At 37.5% G+C, this 25,017-nt stretch overlaps 2 protein-coding genes across 2 annotated transcripts in view; one reads left to right on the top strand and one right to left on the bottom strand.

The window, feature by feature from the left end:
* LOC132096155 (calmodulin-regulated spectrin-associated protein 2-like) overlaps positions 1 to 25,017 on the top strand; it is a 50,936-nt gene that overhangs the window by 3,074 nt on the left and 22,845 nt on the right. Inside the window, exons 2-3 of the mRNA XM_059501368.1 lie at positions 1,800 to 2,059; positions 12,647 to 12,808. Coding sequence (XP_059357351.1) covers positions 1,800 to 2,059; positions 12,647 to 12,808 — 422 coding nt within the window. The remainder of the gene's footprint in view (positions 1 to 1,799; positions 2,060 to 12,646; positions 12,809 to 25,017) is intronic.
* LOC132096132 (sterile alpha motif domain-containing protein 9) lies at positions 17,105 to 23,041 on the bottom strand. The gene is made up of 2 exons (XM_059501326.1): positions 22,964 to 23,041; positions 17,105 to 22,036 (listed from the first exon to the last, which is right to left on the bottom strand). Exon 2 carries the CDS (start codon positions 22,033 to 22,035, stop codon positions 17,110 to 17,112), a length of 4,926 nt encoding a protein of 1,641 aa, XP_059357309.1. The 5' UTR covers position 22,036; positions 22,964 to 23,041; the 3' UTR covers positions 17,105 to 17,109.

Raw genomic sequence — 25,017 nt, 5'->3', positions numbered from 1 at the left:
CAGACCCAACCAGTTTGCAATTAGCAAACAACAACTATCCAGTTAGTTAATGATGGACAAATCAAGTCCTATTCTGCTTCTTTTTTTAACTGCTTGAGGATACATTTCACAGTAAGGAAGAAAAGTTGATTGCAATTGACATTTCATGCTGGCCTTAACATACAATTTGTTCATTGACATTATACTTGACTATTATAAGCATATGCCAAGAATATCTTGAAAATTCTATAGAATGTAATATATTATCTGCTGTGAAAACCTTGATAATTGAGATAATTGAAACCTTAAGATAACAATTTCATAAAAGAACAGAGTTATGTTTCCTTACAGTAACATTTAAACTCACAAAGGGCAGAGTTGAACTTTTGAAAGGCTTTTGTGAGTCGTGGTGACTTGCTGCCTCAGGCTTTTCTCTTTCTGACCCCTCACTTCCTCCCTGTGTTTGTCGTGCCTCAAGAGCTGCTTCCTGCCTCTGTCCTCCATCTAGCTGGGATGAAACGTGGGGGCAAAACCTTTCCATAACCAGGCAGCTCTTTATGAGCATGTTCAGGAAAAACCGTGAGCTTAACAAAAATGTGTGTGTGTTTGTGTTTTTTTGCTTCTGGCTCTGGACTGGTGGAGACTGGCAGAGAAAGGGTTTCCATTGACGCAGCAGCTTTTCATAAAGGTTAAGGGGAATGGTTTTAAGAGTTTTCTGAATCCTCTGTACACATAAAGACTGTCGCCAGTAGTTAAGTTAATTCTGGAAATAAGTGTTTAATAGGAATGGATAATGATGGTCAAGTAGTCATGCAACAACAAAGTGGCTGTTTTTTTCTTATTCATTTATTTAATTATATTAATAAAAAATGTCAAATGTTTTTTCAATGTTTAATTATTAATTAGTTGTTAATTATTTTTTAAATGATAAACATTTCTTCTTTCTTTATGTATTTGTATGATGTCATTTATTGTTATTTAATTTATGATTAACTAGTTAATTAATTAGTAAATATTTAATTATTATGATTTTTATTTGTAATGTTTTATTTTTAAGCAAGAACAGGAACTGTACTGCACCTTTAAGACACATATTTCCTGCTGAAAATGAACACACACTCACCAAGACATATTGAAAGGAAATGAGCCGGGAAGAGCAGGAATCTACATCGCCTGTAGTTTGACTCACACTGAAGCATTATGGGATGCCAGGAATTTCCTTGGCCTTCTAATCTTAGACATCTGCAGTCGCACTTCAGCGTCAGAAACAGAGCTGAATTGTCAGTCTGCAGATGTTGTCATCCTGATGCTGTTAATTTCTGTTTGTGTGCATCACGACTGCTTTGTTTTTGTAGGAAAGTACTCGTGACTAATTTTTTTTTTCAGGCCTGTACCTGGGTGTTTACTCGTGTGTGTGTGTGTGTGTGTAATTGTGCTGGCTTGCTCCCCAGTGATTGTAGTCTGTATATGTGTGTGACTCAATTCATGCATGCCTGTACCTGTCTGTTTGTGTGTGTTTGAGGCTATGGTGATATTCTGAAGATCTTCACTGAATCAGATTAAGCTGGAGTTATAATGGGATTAGTCTGAAAACAGTGTGCCTCTCTCTTCAGTTTCCACTCTTTGACCTCACGTCAGTCTGTTTGACCAAGCACTGATACTGAATCAACTTTAAAGGCACATTGAGTTATTAAGAAATGAATATAGAACTGTTTTTTTTTATGTTTTACCCACCTCACATGACCACCTGAATAATAACTTTTTCTCATTAGCTTCCAAAACTGTGCATTCAATCACAATCCCTGTCATTCTCTGTTTAGACTGTGTACCGGCGGAGTTGGCGGATCCATTCTACAGAGACCAGTATGATCAGGAGCATGTGAAGCCACCTGTTGTGTCTCTACTGCTTTCTGCGGAGTTGTATTGCCGTGCTGGGAGTCTGATCCTCAGGAGCGACGCAGCTAAACCTCTGCTGGGGCACAACGCTGTCATCCAGGCCCTCGCTCAGAAAGGTCTCTACGTCACTGACCAGGAGAGACTCGTGACTGAGAGGGACCTCTGCAAGACCCCCATACAGATGGCAAGTTATTTGACATTACAACTTCATTTTTTTTCTGTTGCAAAACTAACATACATGGATTTATTTTAAGAGTGACATGACCCTGCAAAGGTTTTCAAAAGACCTTTGCAATGCCTTCATAGTAATAGTAATATTGCTTCATAGTAATATAGTATGTGCATAATATGTAATTTGGGGTTAAAATGTAATTGTAATTTTTTCTGATAAAAACTGTGATTTTAAAAATGTAATAAAAAAAAGGTTTGCAATTCTTGTTTGTAGGGTTGCACAATCTGGACAAAAATGTTAAGTTATATATCAATAATTATAATAATACACTCTAAAAAATGCTGGGTTGTTTCAAAACAACTTTGGGTCAAATATGGACATTTAACCATCAAACTTTTATGAAAAAATGTATTACTCCAGGTTGCTCACTTAAAGTTAATTTTTAAAAACACCACTCATTTAATAACATTGTTAATAGTAATATTTAGCAAATCTCAAAATGAATATAACATTTTTCACACTGTGCATTATAATGCTGTGATTTCTAAATTCACTTATTTTTATTGTTTTTAACCATCATTGTTGTTATGATGCCTAAATTTACTTGTAGTTTTTAAAATGATCGATTTCAATGTTTTGCTTTTTATTTTTATGTTAATTATATATAATATAATATTAATTATTTCGACAAAATATTTGTAATTGGCCATAATAATCGTCTTATTGTTATTGACCAGAATTTTAATATCAGTATATGCTTACTACTGACTGAAGCTTTCATGAGCTTTTCTAGAAAAGCTCAACAAGAAAAATATGGGAATTTTTTTTCAGTGCGTCGTGGTACTCCTGTGATTGTGTCTCAAAGACTGACACGGAAGTGAAGAAATTGTTAAATAAAGTCATTATTTTTGTTTTCTTTATGCACAAAAAGTAATTATGTAGATTCGTAAAATAAGGTTGAACCACTGATGTCACATGCACTGTTTTAACGATGTCCTTACTACCTTTCTGGGCCTTGAACATGTCAGTTGCATTGCTGTCTATGCCGAGTCAGAAAGCTCTCGGATTTCATTAAAAAATATCTTAATTTGTGTTCCGGAGATGAATGAAGGTCTTATGGGTTTAGAATAAAATGAGGGTGAGTAATTAGAGACAGACTTTTCATTTTTGGGTGAACCGGGTGTTGTGGGGTGTAAAGTGTATGATGGATGACTGAGCCATATTAGGGACTGCTGATGTCTGCATTGCAGTACTCCCTTTCTTTCTCTTTCTCTCTCTCTCTCTTTTTCTCTCTCTCTCTCTCTCTCTCTCTCTCTCTCCTTCTCTCTGTCTCTGCAGTAACACTCAGTATCCTTTCAGTGTTGAATTTAGGTGCTTTTACCTCTCTGAGACCACAGAGCTCATTCAGACCATCTGATTTAACACAAACACAACACACAGATCAAGACACGAACACACACATCCACAGCTCTCATTGTTGCAGACTCACCCTCTGTACAGTAAGCTCCAAAATAAAAACACATCACCACATGCTTTCTGATTTGTCTTTGCATCAACCACAGTGTGTGCGTTATTCGGAAAAGATGAGCACATACCTTGAGGATTAGAAAAAACAATGTGAACTTCTTTGGTCTCACAGTCTGCAAAACTCAACCAGTGCACCCACTGTGTTCAAAAACACAGTTTAGTCTGCTGTCTCTGTACGAGTGCACATTTATATGTGCACATGGGTGGGTGTGTCTGTCGGCATGGCCAGGTGTGTGTGTGACTCAGTTGGAGATGAGGGGTCTGCACTGCTGTGAAACTGCATTGATGAAAATCATTTTAATTAGCATATTTTTTGGAGAAATGTGTAGACTGCTCATACGCTCTCACTCAGCAGGTGAAACTCAGAAGGTAATGGTTTAAACTGTATGTATACAGTGAGGGTCTGAACTGAAGTAATGAAAATGCTTCTATTTTGCATTCTTTTCTAATTTAATTCAACATTGTGCAATTTAAATTCTACTTGGAATATTTATTTTTTATTGTTAATATAATAAACTATAGTATACAGTGGTTACTCTGCTAGGACATCTGTGTGATTTTGAGGAGAACTGACATTAAAAACACCAGACAAGCTGGTTAACAATAACTGAAAAAAGTTGTTCAGGAAAGTTCATTCTAAGAAAAGCTCTAGCATCATATGCTTGCCATTGCCAATTTATTATTTTGTAACTGACTTAATTGTCCAAAATGACCAAATAATTTTGAGGCCACTGTATAAGGTATATCTAATAAACATTTATCTAATTAGTAATTTTGATATTCTGTTTTATCTTCTTTCCCCATGCAGTTTGATCAGAATACCTCACACGACTGTTCGCCCTAATTTCAGTTTATTCACCAATCGCACCATCCAGCCTTGAAATGGGTTACAAATTGAATTTGTAATGATTTCCCTCTATAAATGCTATAAACCTATCTGTTCTAAATAATATCTCATGGAAACTGCTGAACATGTCAGAATGTGTGTTTAGTTTACATATGTGAGCATGTAATACAGTTGTTGTGATTTTACTGTACTGTAAGTGAGACTTTAAGTCAAGAGCAAGTGAACAGGATGAAAACTCCTTATACAGTAGTTCCTAGAAGTACTCTGTTTTTCATTTTCTCTCATGCTTTTCGTCTTCTTTGGCCGGCAGTGCTCCACCCTTCAGTCACTCTGTTAGAAGGATGGAGGACAAACACAACGGGTCTTTATGCAAAGAGAGAAAGAGAGAAAAGCATGTTTGCATAGCGAAGCATGAACCCTCTGAAAATGGCATTGCATACATCAACACATTGTGTTGTAAAAGATACCTGAGCCCTCAGAAACAGTTCCAGACCTGCCACTCTCAGCCTTTATGGGGTAAAAGCACTTCCTGTTGATGCACGCTGTACTGGGCCAGTTTTCAGAGCCCATTTCTAAAATAAAAAAAAATTGTTTGTTTTTTCCCCCCAAGATTACAGTATGTTTTACAATAAAAAAATAAACTTGGTATTTCTGCATAATTCATTGTAAAACAATTTGTAAAATTAGTGAAAATCCTACACCAATTATTTCTCTGTGTGCAATGCTCAGATTTTTTGTGTGCAAAATACAGATTGTCAAGAGCATAACTGAAGAATATAGTTTTTTTTAAACAGCTGAAAGTATGTACAGTATGAAAGTGTATGTACAGTATGATAAATGTGAAAATCTCTTTGACAATGTACTAATGTGTAAATTCAGCGTTTGATTCATTGAAGCCATATCTGGTGCTTCTTTCTAGAAATTTTTAGTGATTTGAAATTCTCTGTGGTTTGATAAACAGCCTGCAATGCAGATACAAACTCATCAGATAGATTGAACCCGACAGGGCCTTACAATCCTCTGCTATCTCTAAACAGCACTGTTTGAGGTGAACTCCAGACTCTGGATGTTTGTACTTGTATCTACAATGAAAGAAATGTGTGTAAATATGGCTTTTATCCCGAATATGAATTTCTATTCATTTGCTTGTTTTCATAGTATGATATGAACAAGACGTAAATGCACTAATGTAACGAAGCATTTCAGTTTACTTACTTCTATCAAATTAATGGATAGCACTATTAAACATAAAAAGTTAATGGTATATGGAAAAAGTATTATCGCGTTTGCCTTTCTATTATTAGTCAAATTTTCTTATAGATTTTCAGCATTCAGCAAATACACATCAATATCATTTAAACAAATCTTTGAACATTTAATAAATATTTAATTCCACAAACTGCATAAACTTTGGTGAATCCTGTTTTTAGATCTTCTGAACTGCATTTGTAGCTTGCATAAAAACATGTGCTCAGTGTGATGCACTGTCCATGCGTCGGGGTGCAGAAATTTTAGTAAGTACATTTCACAAACCACACGAAATCACAAACACAGCAAAGCTGATCAAAGAGACTTAAACTATGCTGTGCTTTATCCAGTCGGCCATTATGTCATATTCTTGTCATATTTATGCTGAGTGCACTGCTGGTTACAGTGTCGTCGTCCCCTTTATATTCATATTTTTTGATGATTTCTTTATTAGTAAAAAAAAAAAAAAAAAAACAACAACATACGATTACAAAATCAAGAATTTTTTTTACAGTATTTTACAGATTTAATAAGATCAGTAACTTTGATATATTTATAATATGATTTGCTTTTTATTGCAGCAATTGTTATGCATGTGCTGTTTACAATCTTTAAGTTTAATAGTGTAATATCGTATATATAACGTAAGATTAGGTATCCACATCAGTCATCAAAAAATCCATATTGTTCATCCACTAGTTGATTATATTCTGTAAGGGGATGGATCTTAACCAGTATAAATTTTAATAAATCTTACAATAAGAAACAATGGCATATTGCATAGTGAAACATTGTTAACGTAGTAGTGCTACTGAAACACTAACATTTGGGAAACATTTGGATTCAGACAGTAATAAAAATTGATGGTTCAGTGATGTAGTCAATTATGAGCCCAGTAACAGCCCACAAAATCATACCTAACAAATCTGCATGTGGATGTACTGTGCACAGAGTTTGCAAATGAGTATTTTTATAGCATTTGAGATCATTTTGTTGTGGAGCCCAATACAAGCTGCATGGGCGAATAACTGTGTTGCTCGTGGCAGCACTCATTTGAATTCTGAATGCTTGGGTGCAATCCAGAGAAAGACTTTTTGGATTCTTACAATAAATGCTTGGTAAGCTTCTTGGATCTAAGATATCACCACGACAGATTAAAGAGTAAAAACTTAAAGCACTCATCATCTGTTAGTGTTCATAAAAAGAGCTTTACTTTTGCATACTGAATTAGTTAATATGTTGTCTTATAGGCTACATATGAGCATATACATTATAGGCACATCTGTGTTTCTTCTGAAATTGATTTATATGAATGTTTGGATTTGAATGTTATCTAAATCTTTTCTTCGTTATTTAGGAAAGCTGAGAAGCCAAGACTTGCTGATCTCCATGGATTAAACTGTTATTTGTCCATTTTAGTGGCTTAAGGATTGTTTGATTAAGTAACATGTCCTTTTTAAAAATGTACTCAGAATGTTAAAGCTGGTTAAAGAGATTTTAGGCCAGTCACAGCCTATGGATTTACAGGTTTAGGCATTTGCTTGATGTTGCCTCAAAGTTAAATTTGCAACACATAATAGAAATAACATAATTACACTTGGGAAGGCACAATTACATGGGACTAAGCAAGTGTACAATACACAAGTAATGTTTTTCCACTGCTTTACCAGCCAAAGATTTGGTTGTTATAGCTTTTTCATTCATAGCCCTTAAAGGGTTAGTTTACCTAAATATTAAAATTATGTAATTAATGACTCACCCTTATGTCGTTCCAAACCTGTAAGACCTCCATTCATCTTCAGAACACAGTTTAAGATATTTTAGATCTAGTCCGAGAGCTCTCAGTCCCTCCATTGAAGCTGTGTGTACGGTATACTGTCCATGTCCAGAAAGGTAAGAAAAACATCATCAAAGTAGTCCATGTGACATCAGAGGGTCGGTTAGAATTTGTTGAAGCATCGAAAATACATTTTGGTCCAAAACTACCAAAAACTATGACTTTATTCAGCATTGTCTTCTCTTCCGGGTCTGTTGTGAGAGAGTTCAAAACACTGCAGTTTAGTGATGTCCGGTTCGTGAACGAATCACTCGATGTAACCGGATCTTTTTGAACCAGTTCACCAAATCGAACTGAATCGTTTTAAACGGTTCGCGTATCCAATACGCATTAATCCACAAATGACTTAAGCTGTGAACTTTTTTAACGTGGCTGACACTACCTCTGAGTTAAAACAAACCAGTATCCCGGAGTAATTCATTTACTCAAACAGTACACTGACTGAACTGCTGTGAAGAGAGAACTGAAGATGAACACCGAGCTGAGCCAGATAATGAACGAAAGATTGACTGTGACATTTGTGACATGCTTTGGTAAACCAGACAGCAACAGTACAGTAATCCAAATGACGATGCATTTCAGTTGCAATCCTCTCAGGCAGAATATAATAGAATCGTGAGGAGCAGGGAATAATTTAAATTGTTAAACGCTGAAAATACTATCCCGATCCACTCCGTCAAGGCGTGTGTTTCTCATTCAAAACACACATCACCGGAAACACGGCATATCGCAATCTATGATGAAACCATCAAGAGCCAATGAGCATTTGATATCGCTGCCATAAAACTTGTTGTAAAACTTCTTAATGGCACATTTTTAAATTGTTACTATAGCTACAGAGGAAGGAGATACATATCGCTGATGAATGCGGTTTGAATTTGGATATGTTCCTCAAACCAAGCATCGCATTGATACAGAGGATTTAAATAAAAATAAAATACTTTCATGATCATTTTATTTAATGCTTGTGCATGACAGCATACGAATAAAAGTAATGAGCAGGGTAAACCAAATAAATATTACATGATAAAGGTTAAATGATCTCGCTCGCTCTCTCTCTCTCTCTCTCTCTCTCTCTCTCTCTCTCTCCATGTAAGGATTCTAAGATTATTTGTACCAAGAATACTAATATAAAATTTAATAAAATTATAATTAAATGCAGTTTAATGCACTTGACTGATTTGCTTAATTTTGAAATGATAATTTTTCTTCTGTTTTGACTTGCCATTTCAAAGATTACAATTTAACCTTACTACACTTCATTAAAATGTCTGTGATCATTTAACCATTATCATGCAATATTGTATTTATTTTGTTTATATCATTGGTCACATAATATGCTGCCAGATCTTAGCCTGATTTGGGCCACATATCACCTGATTGATCTGGGCCACACTCCTCCCACCAAAAATCTGCCCGGAAATTGTTTGCCGGATCCCCGCCGTGCTGTCATTGCCACACATGGCCCAGCTCTGGCTGAAAGGGCTCATGCCATTGCTGACATTAGGCCAGCAGTGCCAGCTTGAGGCCACATTTGGGCCAAGTCTGTTTGCTATGTGGGCAGTGGTTCAAACATAATTTTATGAAGCTACTAGAATATATTTTCTGTACAAAAACTAAAATAACAACTTTATTCAACAATTATTTTCCTCCGTGTCATTTTGCACCATTTTTGAGAGTGCCATGATGCATGTTCTACTGGAGCAGCATGGACATGCCTTGTTTACATAAAGATCAAAGATCGCACATGCTTTGTGATACTCTCCAAAATGGAGCTAGGGTGACACGGAGAAGAAGGATGGTTGAATAAAGTTATTTTCGTTTTTTTTTTTTGCACACAAAAACTGCAGTTTTCTTACAGTCAAGTCATTTCATTGGTTCCTTTAATGTACTACAACCCCTGGTAAAAAGTATGGAATCACCCCACTCAGAAGATGTTCATTCAAATGTTTAATTGTGTACAGCAAAAACCAAGCACATATATGCCACAAAACAATTTTCACTCAACAAAACAATATTCTGGCTGTATAAAACACTTAAAAAAAACAACAAAGAAAGATAACTATAGTCAATTAGAACTGTTTTTACAGATCAAACAGAGGAAAAAAATATGGAATCACACAAATCTGAGGAAAATTATATGGAATCACCAAATAAAAACACTACTAGTACTTTGTTGCACCACCTCTGGCTTTTATAACAGCTTGAATTCTCTGAGGCATGGATTTAACTAATGACAAACAGTATACTTCATCAATCTGTCTCCAGCTTTGTCTTATTGCAGTTGCCAGATCAGCTTTGCAGGTTGGAGCCTTGTCGTAGACCATTTTCTTTAATTTCCACCACAGATTTTCAATTGGATTGAGGTCCGGACTATTTGCAGGCCATGCCATTGACATTATATGTCTTTCCTGTAGAAATGTTTTCACAGATTTTGCCCTATGGCACGATGCATTATCATCCTGAAAAATGATGCTACCATCACCAAACATCCTTTCAATTGATGGAATAAGAAAAGTGTCCAAAATTTCAACATAAACTTGTGCATTTATAGAAGATGTAATGACTGTCATCTCTCCGATACCTTTACCTGACATACAACCCCATATCATTAATGATTGTGGAAATTTGCATGTTTTCTTCAGGCAGTTGGGTTTATAAATTTCATTGGAATGGCATCAAACAAAAGTTCCAGCATCATCACCCTGCCCAATGCAGATTCGTGATTCATCACTGAATATAACTCTCATCCAGTCATCCACAATCCAAGATTGTCTTTCTTTAGCCCACTGAAACCTTGTTTTTTTCTGTTTAGATGTTAATGACGGTTTTCATTTGGCTTTTCTGTATGTAAATCCCATTTCTTTTAGGCGATTTCTTACAGTCCGGTCACAGACATGAACTCCACTTTCTGCCCATTTGTTCCTCATTTGTTTTGTTGTGCATTTTCTGTTTTCAATGCATATTGCTTTAAGTTTTCTGTCTTGGCGCTTTGATGTCTTTCTTGGTCTACCAGTACGCTTCCCTTTTACAACCTTTCCATTTGATTTGGACTTGATCCAGATTTTAGACACAGCTGACTGGGAACAACCAACATCTTTTGCAAAATTCCGTGAAGATTTACCTTCTTTGAGAAGTTTGATAATCCTCTCCTTTGTTTCAACTGACATCTCTCGTGTTGGAGCCATGAGTTATGTCAGTTATCTTGGTTCAACACATCACTAATGTGTGCAAGCACTCGTTTACCTGCAGACTAATTAGCAGTTGTAATCAGATACAGGTGTTTGTTTTAGAAATGCAAAGTGCATGGTGATTCCATATAATTTTCCTCAGATTTGTGTGATTCCACATTTTTTTCCTCTGTTTGATCTGTAAAAACAGTTGTAATTGACTATAGTTATCTTTCTTTGTTGTTGTTTTTTTTAAGTGTTTTATACAGCCAGAATATTGTTTTGTTGAGTGAAAATTGTTTTGTGGCATATATGTGCTTGGTTTTTGCTGTACACAATTAAACATTTGAATGAACATCTTCTGAGAGGGGTGATTCCATACTTTTTGCCAGAGGTTGTACCACTCATCAGTCTCTGATCCACACAATTTCAATAGCACCCTCTAGAGGTGAAATACTGAATTAGCAGACAGTAAGAGGTCATATTTCTCAAAGCAGTAGTTCAGTGATCCTCACTATTTTTTTCACAAGAGCCACATTGGCAGAGCAAAATCAAAAGGCGAGCCACTTTTACAAAAACATACTAAGTCACCTTTGCAAATGTGCATTTCTACATATAAATTGGACATCTCACAAAAAAGAAATAACACGGCCAATACATTTTCGTTTAAGACCAGATTTACTTTAATAGTGGGATGAGCGAAAGCTGGCATGCATGTCCTTGACTTTCTTCATGTTGTATTTGTAGTTTGTTGTTGCAATCACAGTGAGACATTCAAGATGAGCATGGGTCAGTCGGTTTCTCTGTTTCCTCTTGATAGTCTTCGCAGTAGTGAACGCGCCTGAGAGAAATGCACATTTCATACGGGAGGGAGAGCAGTCTGTTTTCTTTCGTTTTGAATTGTTTTGTTTAAAAGTAGACATTTCAAGCTTTATATATAGCCCATGTGTCGGGTCTGTGAGGCAAGTAGTCTATACGCTGAGTTTCGGTTCATTCATGAGACAAACTCCAGGTTCACACCGGCTCCTTCGTATCGTGGTTATCTATTTTCTATTTACTTCTTATTAAATCCAGACAATTGGTTGATGAAACCTTGATTTAAATTAAGATACAATTAATACAAAACGAAATTAAATGTAAAGACAGGCTTTGTGCTTTCTGTTTGAGGTCTCAGTTAAAGTTTTAAAGCAGTCTTAGTGCCGCTATCAGAGCGCTCACGTCCGTAACGGAGAACTGTCCTATCCATAACATTGTTTTTTTTTTTTTTTTTTAATACATTTCTAAATAAATGCGACTTATAGTCCAGTGCGAGGCTAGGCCTATATGTTTTTTCTTCTTCATGGCGCATTTTTTTGACTGATGCACCTTATAGGCATTTTACTTTTTGAACTCCATTATTGAGCCGAGTTTTGCTTGAAAATAGTCTACTGTTGATGACTGTGCAAGACTAATGGATTCAGGGTCAGGCTTGAATGAGCATGCTTCACACTCGTGGTGTGAGCAGAGCGAAATTGGAGCGGGAAATGCGACGCTCCGTCCACCGTCCTTTTGAAATTGCCGCTCTGCGCTCTGTCCAAGATCCGCCCGCTCGCGCTCCCCGCTTGCTCCCGCCTCACATGCTCTACTATGCGAGCCGCCAGTTATAGCTTGACGAGCCGCATGCGGCTCGCGAGCCGCGCAATGAGTAACTGTGCAGTAGTTGAAGAAATGGTAGCAGACCATCAGTTCCAAGTGTGTTGCATGCACAGACAGACACAAATTCTTTAAACTTCTGCTAAGATATGTAATATATGGAAAATCAGAAATACCTCTTTTCTCAGTCTAACTTTACATAAAATTGCACAATATGTTTGTAATATGTTCTTTGTGCTCCTTGTAAACTATGTCTCTTTTACAAACAGTTCATTTGTGTTGAGAATTTCTAAGAAACAGTGTTTATGTTTTTTGTGGTCTTTCTCTTGTCATTTTAGAGTTCTCATCTGCCGATGATTGACACTTTAATGATGGCGTACACAGCTGAAATGGTCAGCGTGGAGAGAGTGATGACCTGCATACAGAAATTTACTCATTTCCTTCCAAAGGAAGACTTCCCTTATGATGCTGAAGAGGCCATTACAACATGGATCAACAAGGTGAGATCCTCACAACTCATATTACAATATGTAAACATATTGCCTGCTTGTAACCTTTAGTGAATATCAGAATGTGTACTTTTTTCTCAACTGATTTCATATTACCAGGAATGTCTTACAACTTGTACAATATTATATATTCAACTGTGCATTGCATTTTGAAAGAGTGTATGTGCATCCTAGGTGTATGTGACTTTCTTCATTCAGACGAATCCAATCAGAGTTAAATGTAAATAAATTAATAAAATTTATGCATTTAGCAGACGTTTTTATCCAAAGCGACTTACATTGAATTCAGGCTAACAATTTTCTCCTAACATTATCCTGTCCCCTCCAAGCCTTTCAATGGGGGTAAGCGTTTGTTTGTTGTCAACAGTTTAGAAGACGTGAAATAAAGTGCGCGCATTCGTAATAAAACATTCGTCACACATCTTCGGGGGGGGGGGGGCTTATATAGAAATCCTCTGACATTTTACTTTACAAATCCTCGTTTTGTTGCTTCTAATTTGCGACCGGTGTTTGTTTGAACAAAAACAATGAATGTTTTGTTTACATTCGTCATTAATCATGCAACGCTTACGTCCTACAGTACATCATCCACTGGAACAGCCTCTGCTTATGACAGATATGGAAGTGAGAAAAAAAGTGTTTATTATGTTTGAAATATGGATATTTATTTTCCAAAAACACATACATTCACTACAGAAATGAAGCCATGTGAGGGATGTTTTATTATGGATGTGTGCACTTTATTTCACATCTTCTGAACTGTTGACAGCAAACACCGCTTAACTCCAATGAAAGGCTTGGATGGGCCAGGTCAGTTTATAATAGAACTCCGACTGGATTATTCTGAAAGAAGAAACTCACATACACATAGGATGCTTCGAGGGTGAGTAAAACACAAATTTTTATTAGTGTTTTAATTTTTTTTATTTTTGGGTGAACTAACCCTTGAAGTATTTTTGGCTGGTTGCTAATTGGGAAACAACAGTTGGTGTTCTGCATACATTTAAAAACATATTTGAAAACAAAAATCTTAATGCATGCACAAAATTCTGTCATCATTTACTCAGTCAAAACATTTCAAACTTTTTCTCTTTGGTGGAACATAAAAGAATACAGGTATCTCAATAAATTAGAATGTCGTGGAAAAGATTATTTATTTCAGTAATTCAACTAAAAAAGTGAAACTGATGTATTAAATAAATTCAATGCACACAGACTGAAGTAGTTTAAGTCTTTGGTTCTTTTAATTGTGATGATTTAAGCTCACATTTAGTTGTAGTTTACAGTAACATGTATGTATAAAAGTGTTTTATAATTACTATTCCCCGCCTCCAGTTCACTCACATGTTTGAAGATGAAACATTACATGGAGCGCGTTGCGTTCTGGGAAACAGTTTCCCATGCAGTGTCTTCAGATCAGAGTATGTGAGCGGAGTGGAGCGTCAACAATTTCCCCTCTGCACTCCGAGCATTTAATAATCACTTCGCTCCAGCTCCGCTTCGGGTTCACCATTTCCCGCTCCCATACCACTCCTTACTCACTGTTATCAGAAACACTACTCCGCCTTTGCGTCATGTCTAATGTATTTCAGTATGTTTGAAGTAGCACAGTTCTGTTCATAACGTATAGTAAAAAATGTAATAAATAAAATAACAAGTGGCTTATTGGAACACTATAGTGTGCAAAATATTTCCTACCACATGACAAGCTAATAAAATGGTTGTGAGCATTAAAAGGTAAAATTTTGTTTGAGATGAAAATAACAGTACATTTTCATCAGTTACTTTAAATATAGATCAATGCTTTTCTTACAGATTTATGCTAATTCGAAATCGGATAGCCTACAAATGAAGTAGCACTATATTATATTTGTTTAAATACATTATTGAGAGAGTGATTGTGTGTAAATAAGTGTTGTAGTACATGTTTAAATCATGCTTTCAGCTGAAAGTATGTCTATCTAGAAGGAACAAACAAATTCCTTGAACTATAACTTCCCGCTCATGTCCATTGCCGTCATCATAGCTTCACATTCTTTCTGATTTGAATGGTCCCTCTCTATCAAGCTAGCTAAATATGTTTAACGTTAATTCTTGCTAAATATGCACTTATATTACGGGCTGTTGGCATGAATTGTACTTGTACTTGAATGAATGGAGCGGTGGTGGAGCGCTCTTGGAGTGAGTGAAAACCATGACATTGAGACTTTAAAAAAATCTGCTCCTCAATCCAGTCAAAATTACACCTCTCCACTCTGCGCTCTGCTTCAGATGCATTGTCACGGCCTGCTCTATGCCGCGACAAATGAGGGAGGCAACGAGAACAAAAGCGAATTAAAAATATTTATTTAATCGAAATAACCACTACGGAAAACATTCCGTTTAGAAAATCCACAAATAAAGAATAAGCTACATAATTACCACAAAATATACACTCCAAAAAATACAGGCCTGCAAACTACCCAAACTTAAACTAATACATGGAGCAAACGAATAATAAATGAATAAAGCAGCAACCCAGAATAACAAAAACTGAAAAAAACTGAAGTCAGACATCCATCACCTTTTATCACTCTCTGCAGGTGTTTCACATCATGACTAACTCCAAACCCCACCCCCAACAATCATTATGATAATACGGGCCCAGAGGCACGTCACAGCATACATCAAATTTCAACAAATGTAGCAGGCAATCCAGGCATTCCATGCATACAGAACATTCTCTTACTATACACAGTTTTAATTTTTTTTTCAAAATTATACAGTTTTTCCGGTTTATGACATTTTTAAAAAAAAAAAATTTTTTATGCATAATCAGGTGTACAATGCATTTTCTGCTGGTTGATATTCCAAGACGTGCTTGCGGCTAAGGTGCTGGAGCAAATTGCTCGTGTTGCCGCTTTTGGTGACAATTTTATACCGACAGCACTTGCATAAAATGGATATTATATAGCATAATCTGCCTGCAGTGCATATGCAGTCCGCAGCACGGACTCATTGTGCTTTCACACAGGACGTGTTTGCAGTCCGCTACTGATCCCGATTTGTTCATTGTTTTGATTTCATATCATGTAAAAAAAAAAAAATATATATATATATATCTATATATATATATAGATATAGATTTTTTTTTCAGCATCGTAAGTCTTTTATCACAGAACAGTGACAATCTTTCATATAGACATTTTATGAACTTAATAAATATAAACAACGCATTATTCATGGATTTTACTTCTAGGTTTGTATAATAAGCTGCTCAAGCAAGCGGCAAAACATTTAAACACAATAATTAGCCTACTTATCTTGTTAAAATATTTAAAATGAAAACACCACAGACAGAAACAGTCTCTGCATTTTGCATTTAAATCTTTATCACAAGCAATCCCACGGGTCTTAATGAACATTGTTTTTCTTCTTCCATAAAAGTAAACATATATATTGTTTTCCTTGTTTATCTAAAAGTGCTCTTTTTCTTGTTTTAAACCTAGCCAAAAACCCATGTGACTGCGTTTCCATTTTTCCCGCGAACAATGTGCTTTCACTTTAACTCAGCGCCTGCAGCACAGCAAAAATAGACTCAGTACGTTAACAATCGCTGCACTGCTGCAGAGCACCACTCCTTGACACCTCGTGCAGCTGGAATCCGTTAATACGACTGTGTGAAACAGGCGTTATAACGTAACACCAGAGCACTGCTGTGTGTACCATTGTCTATGGTGTACCCTCACCATGCCTCGCAGTCGCTGCTTAGAAGTGCAACATTGTAAATGGTCCGTCTGAAACAGTGTCTCGCGGTCGCGGCGCAGCATAACGTTCGTTCCGAACGCTGAGTAATTAAATACACTGGTATTGCGGTATATTCAAAATTAACATCATAACGAAAATATACACCGGTTTTTGGTATGAACCGGTTTACCGCCCAGCACTACTGATAAGCGATATTAACGACGCCGTTGTTTATAATACAACCGCAACACATGAGGGGTGAGGGGTTACGCCAGTAACAACACACAGGCCCAGTTAACCAATTAGAGCCCATCGTGTGTTTCTGAGGGAGGGGCTTCATAAAAGCCGAAAATGTTCAGCCTGTTTAGACGAGAAGAGAAAGAGCGTTTAATAATGCGTTTTTTTAACAAACTAAGCATTAACACATATTGGACTGGACCCCATAAACATAATAAAGCCTAAAAGAAAACAGACAACCACCTCTTTATTTTTATAATAATTTCATCCAAAATGTGTTCTTCTGTTTCTAGTCACAGTAAGTGTGGTTAAATAGTGAAAATAGTGATCTATCTGTCATCTTTGTACTGAATGTCGTAAGCAAGTGGTCCATCCATGGCAAAGCCGATGTAGAAAGACACATTCTCTGTGCTGTAGCCACTTCTCACTCCACCAAGAAATGCAGGACGCAATGGGATCTTGAGATTTCCATACTCTGTGAAGACCTCACCTTGTTCAATTGTACCTCTCACTCTGAGGAGCTTGCTATTTATTGGGGTTTCCTTAAAGATTTCTCCTGTTTGCCAGAGAATGTTGCGATTCTTAACATTACTGACACTCTCGGATCTGTCAAGGGAAACTTTAGTCACCAGCCTCTGTATTCCATCAGATGTCCCCAGGAAGAAATGTGCAATGGTTGACCTTGTACGGTACATATGGGAGAGATTCTTTCTTGCTGAGCTTCTGATTTTATCAACATATGTCTTAATGCCAGTGCTGCTGACATTTTTTCCTGGCCAGAGCAAGAGTATAGCTAGGTAGAAAGGCTCTGGGTATAGGTGCTGTGTACCTACATCTTGCAGAATTTCTTTTAAAAGCACATTGAGCTCTTCTGTGGATTTGGCTAACTTTGATTTTGAGCAAATCAGCTGAAGGATTAAGTGTGCAAGCAGATGATTTGTTTTGTCCTTTGTAGTTTTGATGGCAGAATTCTTATATATGAATGAGTATTTTTCAGCAATCTGTTCTACGGACACTTTTTTGGGCTCCAATACCTGGAGAAGGCCTGGGAATGTATCTGCCCTGTTTTTCTCGAGGAACATTCTGCACTCTTCAATCTCCATATTCAAACTCAGTGTTGGTTTCTGCTTTTTCTCTTTTTGTTTGTCCTCTGGAGAGGTGCAGAATAATGAGATATAGTATTGATAGTGTTCTGAGATCCTCTTGCGAGTCTTTGCATCTCTCATATTGTTAGATGCCTTTTCTTTCATGTAAGTGAAGTAAATTTCAAGGAAGTCAAATGCCTCTTTCACCTGTGATTTTAAAGATGTAAGGAAAGATTCATAGTTCTGAAGAACAGCAACAAATTCATGATTGGATTTATTTTCACAAACTGGGATATTTGCGCAGGGCAGATTTCCTTTGAGAAAGCTCTGGATGTAATGATCCTTCATTGGATCATCATTCTTAAACAATGGCAGTTTTTTGATGATGTCAAAAACAGTCATGGCTGTGTCGATTTCACCCATGTACCCAGATATGTTATATGGGCTTAACTTTCTGTGAAGTTCCTGTTCCGTTTCTAGGGTATCATCTGTCTTTGCCAAGGTTTGAGCTTTTCTGAAAGCTTTGGTGGCTGTGCTCGCTAACTCAAGATACTCACTCAAGTTTTCAGCTGTGCATGGTTTATTCTCTTGTTTTTTACAGTCCAGTTTGTGTTTTAATTCACTTTTTGCAACTTGTCCAACTGTATCTACAGTGTAGGAATTTTCTTTGATGGCTTTTGCAATGTCTGCCCACCTTTTAGCTTCAGCAAAGTTCTTCTCTTTCAGGTACAAATGTCTTGCTAGAGCCTGAGGAATTGTGAAGTCTTTATCAAACCTTTCTGATGCTGCAGTAAAAATCTTTTGTATTTTATTCAGACCATCTTCTCCTGAGTTTATGTCTTCTATCAGTGGTGAAAACAGGGTGTCTTTCTCATCACCTTCTGTCTTGCGTTGACGAGTGATCAGCATGATTTTTATTGACTGAACAAGAATGTCCTTCACTGCAAATGTTTTGAAAAAGGCATCACAATGCAACATGTCAAGAACTATGTCTGCCCTGGAGCAGTGATGTGTCTTCTCTAGTTGTTTGACACATTCTGTTGCAAGATGTTGATGAACAAAGCGAATTGCTTTGAATCCCCCATATTCTTCTGCCCCGAATTCAATCAATAAACAGGAGTAGGGCTCCATCTTCTCCAGCACAGACTCTCTTCCCCAAAACGCACTTTTGATGCCCAGAAAATCTTCACATATAGATCTCGAGACAGCTGGTTCAGCCACATATGAATTCAGCAAAGCCAGAATGCAGAAGAGACGTGTTTGTTTACTCTCTGAAACTCTGAAATCTTTCAGAATGTTAGTTGCAACATTTGCAACATACTCTGGGTCGAAATTAGTTTTCATGATCATAAAACTGTAGAAGTTCTCAGTTGTAAAAGACTTTATTTCTTGAAGTTCTTTAAGCTTCATTTCAAAAGCAAATTTTTCTTGGTCAGATAGCTTTGCTGTAATGAACTCACTCTGGTCAACACTTTTGTTGTGTCTGTCTTGTGGGGTTTTTGTACGTATGCAGTTTAAGATGATGACAGTTGCCCCTGTTTCTCCTGTGATTTTCCTCAATGAATGCTTTAGTACTTGAGTGTTTTCTGTTTCCTCTGAGTCATCCACTAATAGCAGGACTGGTGTTTTTAATGAGTTCTCACTTTTTCCACACTTTATCAGATGAGCAACATGTTGGGCTACTTCTTCCTTTGAGATGGTGTTGTCTTTCAGCACTGCACATCTGAATTCTTTTCGCAGATTCCACATCACATGCATGGCCATGGTGGTGCCGCCACACCCTGGGAGATGAAAGAGATTCACTGTGACACAAGTACTTTTGCTATTTTTGGTCTGAGATCTGATACTGTTCTCTAGTTTTGAGTGTTTGTCTCGTTTTATGAATGGCTTTGCAGCAGGTTGCTCTGAGAAATAGAAGTTCCACCATTTCACTTTGCCTCCTCTATAGAACTCAGACTCGGTTTTAATTTTAAACTCTTCAAATTCTGAAGAGCTCTCATCATATTCGTTTTCACATTCATTTTCACATAGGATATCAAGGGATGTCATAAGATCCTCATCTTTCTTTTGGAGAATCACTGAACTTCCCTCAGCAGATGGAAGAAGTCTCTGAGCATTTTGCTTGTTCTGGCCCAGTTTCAGTATTGTCCCATTGATTTCACTGAGCTCCAGGTCATATATGCTCCGCTGACTGATGTCATCATCACATCGTGCTTGAATGAAATCCCTCCATTTTTGAAAAGATGTATCTGAAGTGCAAATATTTAATATGTTTTCTGTACCCCCAAGGTTTTTATAAAATGACATTAATGTGTCAAAAATTGGATCGCCTGAGGCCTCAACAGTGGAGAGTAGGAGGAATATGACTAAAAATCGTCCTCTTGGAAGAGTGTCTTTGTTGCAGAGAAATGAAATCATGTCTTGTACCTCTCCAGCTTTGTGTTTTAACCATTCATTTGATTGAAGTGGTTTGTCAGATTCAGTGTTGAGGTCTTCTCTGCCATTACAAAATACCCAGCTTGTTTGTTTGTATAAGTTAAGGTTTTTAACTATTGTTCCTGGATCTCCATGGAACTGACTTGGTTTGTGAAGATTTGCAATCCGAACATCTCTGTAGTTGTTGCAGGACCCATTTACTACAGAGTTTGGATCAAAGTCCAATACACAAAACAGTTTCAATGTTGTCATGAACTGAAGATGCTGGAGTTGTTCAGGGTGACTTTTATTTGTTATAATGATATAGTAATCATAATGATCAAGTCTGTTTCCTCCACATGTCAACAGATTCTTCAGGTTTTCCCCCTGGTTGGATGTTCCTTTGCTTAGAGGCCTCTTTTCTGCCTCTTTCCTCATGTTGTCCAGATCATTTACGTTTGTACCTATTCGGACTATTTCAGAATGAAATTCTCTTGGATTACCAATTTTACAGATATCCTGGGTTGCAGCTCCCACTCTGAAGAAGAGTGAATTTCCTTTGCTCTTTTTCCATTGATTATCCTCATCGAGCATCTGGACATAAAACAGTTTACCCTGAACTATGCTGTAGGAGGGAACAACATCCACTTCTATGACATATTTCCCAGAGAGTGTGCTGTCAGGGCAGAGCACGTCTACAAAGCGTGGTTGTCTGATGCATGCCCTTGCTTCATGTGTGTGCTCTTCAAAGTGTGGTTTAATGCCCTGGTTAAAGTGATCAATGATAGTGTTCTTCTTGTCAACACTGACCCCAGTAATCTCACCATGAGCATATTGAGAATCTTTGGAGTCTGCTACACCTAAGTGGATGGTTCCATTTGTGCGGCTGTTCATACACCCAGCAGCAAACCGAAACACCTCTTTATTGAACTTCTTCTTAATCACATCAATGTCATCTGTTCTGCCCACTAACTTGTACTCATGAACTGGATCAGTCAGATTACCTGGTCCTGTCTCTGGTGGTAAAGTGTAGTTTTGTATATATCGATGAGAAGCAGAGTTCTGATCAAATGGATACAGACTACATGACTGCTGTATGGATCTAGACCTCCTCATGTGCTTTTCTTTTTCGACTACTTTATCAGCATTAATGCTTGATGTTTTAGGGTCAGCTGACTCTTTTGGTTCAGTTTCTTGTGAATATGTGTGTGGAATATTTTTGTTTTGTGAAGGGAGTTTGCTTACAGGTGCATTCAGTTGTGGGTCTTCTTTTGGAGTGCTTTTGGAGATGTTATCCATTGAATCTTTTCCCGATTGAATTAATTTGTCTGCAGAATTAGCACTTTTAAGTTCTGTATCTTCATTTTTATGTGATTTTCTCTTTGATTTTTTGGCATTTTTAGATATTTGTGTTCGATCTGTTGAAATGCTGTCTTCGTTTCCCACTGTTGTGTTTAGCCTGGCCTCTGTGTGCTGTGTATAGGAATTGTCAGAAGAATATGATTCTTGTTGTTCTTTCTTTAACTTCTCTAACCGGGTGATAATCTTAACAGCTGGACCATGCTTAATACCAAGTTCCTGGAGATGTTTGGACTGGTAACAGACGAGTTCTTCCCCGGATACTTCTTCTTCGTACAGCTTTTCTGCATGTTTTTTATCCACTTTAATCACCTCAGTCAGCCAGTGATAAACTTGCTCTCTCGTCCACTTCTCTATTCGAAGAGGAAGTTCTGTCTGTTGACTTGCTGTAGCCATACTAAAAAAAAAACAACAACAAAAAAAGCATCCGATTTATACACAATATACAGGTGCATCTTGATAAATTAGAATGTCGTGAAAAAGTTTATTTATTTCAGTAATTCAACTCAAATTGTGAAACTCATGTATTAAATTCAATACACACAGACTGAAGTAGTTTAAGTCTTTAGATTTTTTTAAATGTGATGATTTAGCTAACATTTAACAAAAACCGACCCCTCTCTACAAATTAGAATACTTCATAAGACCAATCAAAAAAAATAAATAATAATTTTTAGTGAATTGCTGGTCTTCTGGCAAGTATATTCACTTACTGTACATGTACTCAATACTTGGTAGGGGCTCTTTTTGCTTTAATTAATATTCTGGACAACTGTCAGATCAGCAGTCTTACCCGTGATTGTGTAGCCTAATGACCAAACTGAAAGACTATTTTGAAGGCTCAGGAAACCTTTGCAGGTGTTTTGAGTAGATTAGCTGATTGGCATGTCACCATATTCTAATTTGTCGAGTTGTGAATTGGTGGATTTTTGTTAAATGTGAACCAAAATCATCACAATTAAAATAACCAAACACTTAAACTACTTCAGTCTGTGTGCATTGAATTTATTTAATACATGAGTTTCACAATTTTAGTTGAATTACTGAAATAAATGAACTTTTCCACGACATTCTAATTTATTGAGATGCACCTGTACAACAGCCAAAGGCACAGAGCAATCCATAAAATTTGAGTGGTATATTCCAAGTCTTCTGAAGAGTCAAGATCACATAATATGAACATATTTAATTTAGGCTTTTATTCATACTGTATATAACCATTCATCAACATATATACACACATTGTCATCATGCTGTAAACTAAAATCTTAAAAGTTTCCTTTTGTGGAGATCAAAGTAGCCTATGTTCTGTTGTTTATCTTACCTTTTAAGGAGTATGAAAACACTCTCTAAGCTCTGTCCTCTGTCCCTTTTCTCATCATGTTTTACCAAAAAACCAGCTAACAAGACAAGTAAAGACATATTAGTTAAATCCACACACAATACTTCACTGTTTCAAAGGTCCATGACACTAAACTAAATCACAGTTGCAGACACTTGTGCTTTGTTTCCATGAAACAATATAGCCCACCCAGGTTTCTCAAAAGTTTCTTGAAAGCTGTATTTTAACCATTTAAAAAAGTCTGTTAATTAAGATCATTACTTGATGCAAATAAAAATGTGTGCTGACAGTTTATTTCTAACGTGTAAATAAGTGAGACTGTTGGCAAAATAAAAATCTTGAGTCTTGTGTAGGGTTGGGAATCGTAAATTTTCCGGCTCTGCCTAATGGTTCCAGTTCCATTAAAATCATTAAACAACTATTTAAAAAAAATAGTGGTATGAAAAAATGCACAATACTCAATGCTCAATACTGTTTATTACTTACTGTCAACTTAATTTAAAGGTTGGCAATGTCAATTTAACATATACAAATTTTTCGGTTCTGATTCCAGTTCCATTTAAATGAACTGTGTTTTTTTTTACGTTCATTGAATGTAGTGTTGCTGGAAGGTAGAAAGTAATGTTGAGTAATATGAAAATCTAAATCAAATGAGAGAGAGAGAGAGAGAGAGAGAGAGAGAGAGAGAGAGAGAGAGAGAGAGAGAGAGAGAGAGAGAGAGAGAGAGAGAGAGAGAGAGAGAGAGAGAGAGAGAGAGAGAGAGAGAGAGAGAGAGAGAGAGAGAGAGAGAGAGAGAGAGAGAGAATCAGGTGAAAAAAAATAAAAAATAATCAAGCAGACAAGGGCTAAACAAGGGGGAGTGACCAGGGGTAACAAGGAGGTGGGACAAGAGCATGTGGCAGACACGAACAAAGACAGAACCATGTGCTTAGACACAAAACAAACAAAGAAACATGGAACAGAGGCAGGATCCTGACAGTACCCTCCCCTCAACAGACGCCACCAGGCGTCCGCACTGGGCAAAGGAGTCAAAGTGGGTGCCAACTGGGAGGGCAGGCTGGGAACAAAACTTGGATTAACAGGACAGCCAGGGAACCCAGGGGGCAGGGGGTCAGAAAATGGTCCAGGGGAACATTTTGGGACTTCCAAAAAAAGTAGTAACCTTGGAGGAACTTGACAGCCAGGCAATACTGAGGGGGGGGGGGGGGTAGGAACCTGATTAGTGACACCTCTAGAGAAAGGGGCCCTCTTCACTGATGGGAACTGCCAACTGAGTTTGGAGTCTCTAATAAATGCTGTCTCTTGATTAGGGAAATGCTTGGGAACAAATTCAGGATCCATAACTGCACTTGTGGGTAATGAGGAAAACTTTAAAGACTCATGCATCAATGTGACATCATGCACAGTTTGAGAGGCACCATCTGATCCAGAAGATGAACACAATGCTGGAGCTGATACAGATCTCTTCATGGAGTTCTGACGGACAGGAATTCCCTCTTTGGGCGAATCATGGCTAATGAGCAGCTCAGGGGTAGCCTAGGTTCATTGGGCACAACATGACTGGCTCGCTGTTCTGAGGTAGCCTCTTTGGCCATAACGGGCAGGGTGAGATGCTCTGGAATGACCTCCATGGCCAGGTCAAGAACGGTTTCTGTTGAGGCAGCAGTGCGGATTAAACGGTCCACCTTGGACAAAACGGGTCTTGGAAATAATTCAGTCTGTGCGGTTTCAGGTTCCTTCAACACAGCCTTAGCTGGTGAAGTAGGCAGCTTAGGGATTGGTTCCAGACTGTATATCTCTGGAACCACGGAATACAGGACCAACTGAGTCAGGTCATCCTGGACCACAGCATTGGGGACCTCTTGATACAGGCCCTCCTGGACCAATGGGTTAGAGCTCTCCTGACACTGTTCCTCCTGGACCACTGGAGGAGGGACCACCAGAATCAGGCCCTTTGCAACCACTGAACTCAGGGGCACTGGACTAGGACCCTCCTGGGTCAATGGACTGGCAAACTCTGGATTCAGGCCCTCCTT

Source organism: Carassius carassius, chromosome 20, assembly GCF_963082965.1.
Source record: "Carassius carassius chromosome 20, fCarCar2.1, whole genome shotgun sequence".
Classification (NCBI taxonomy): Eukaryota; Metazoa; Chordata; class Actinopteri; order Cypriniformes; family Cyprinidae; genus Carassius; species Carassius carassius.
Note: the sequence above shows the minus strand (reverse complement) of the source record. Positions and strands in the feature narration are given on the sequence as shown.

Excerpts from the sequence above, each read along its gene's own strand:
- LOC132096132 (XM_059501326.1), bottom strand. The coding sequence starts at position 22,035 with ATGGCTACAGCAAGTCAACAGACAGAACTTCCTCTTCGAATAGAGAAG.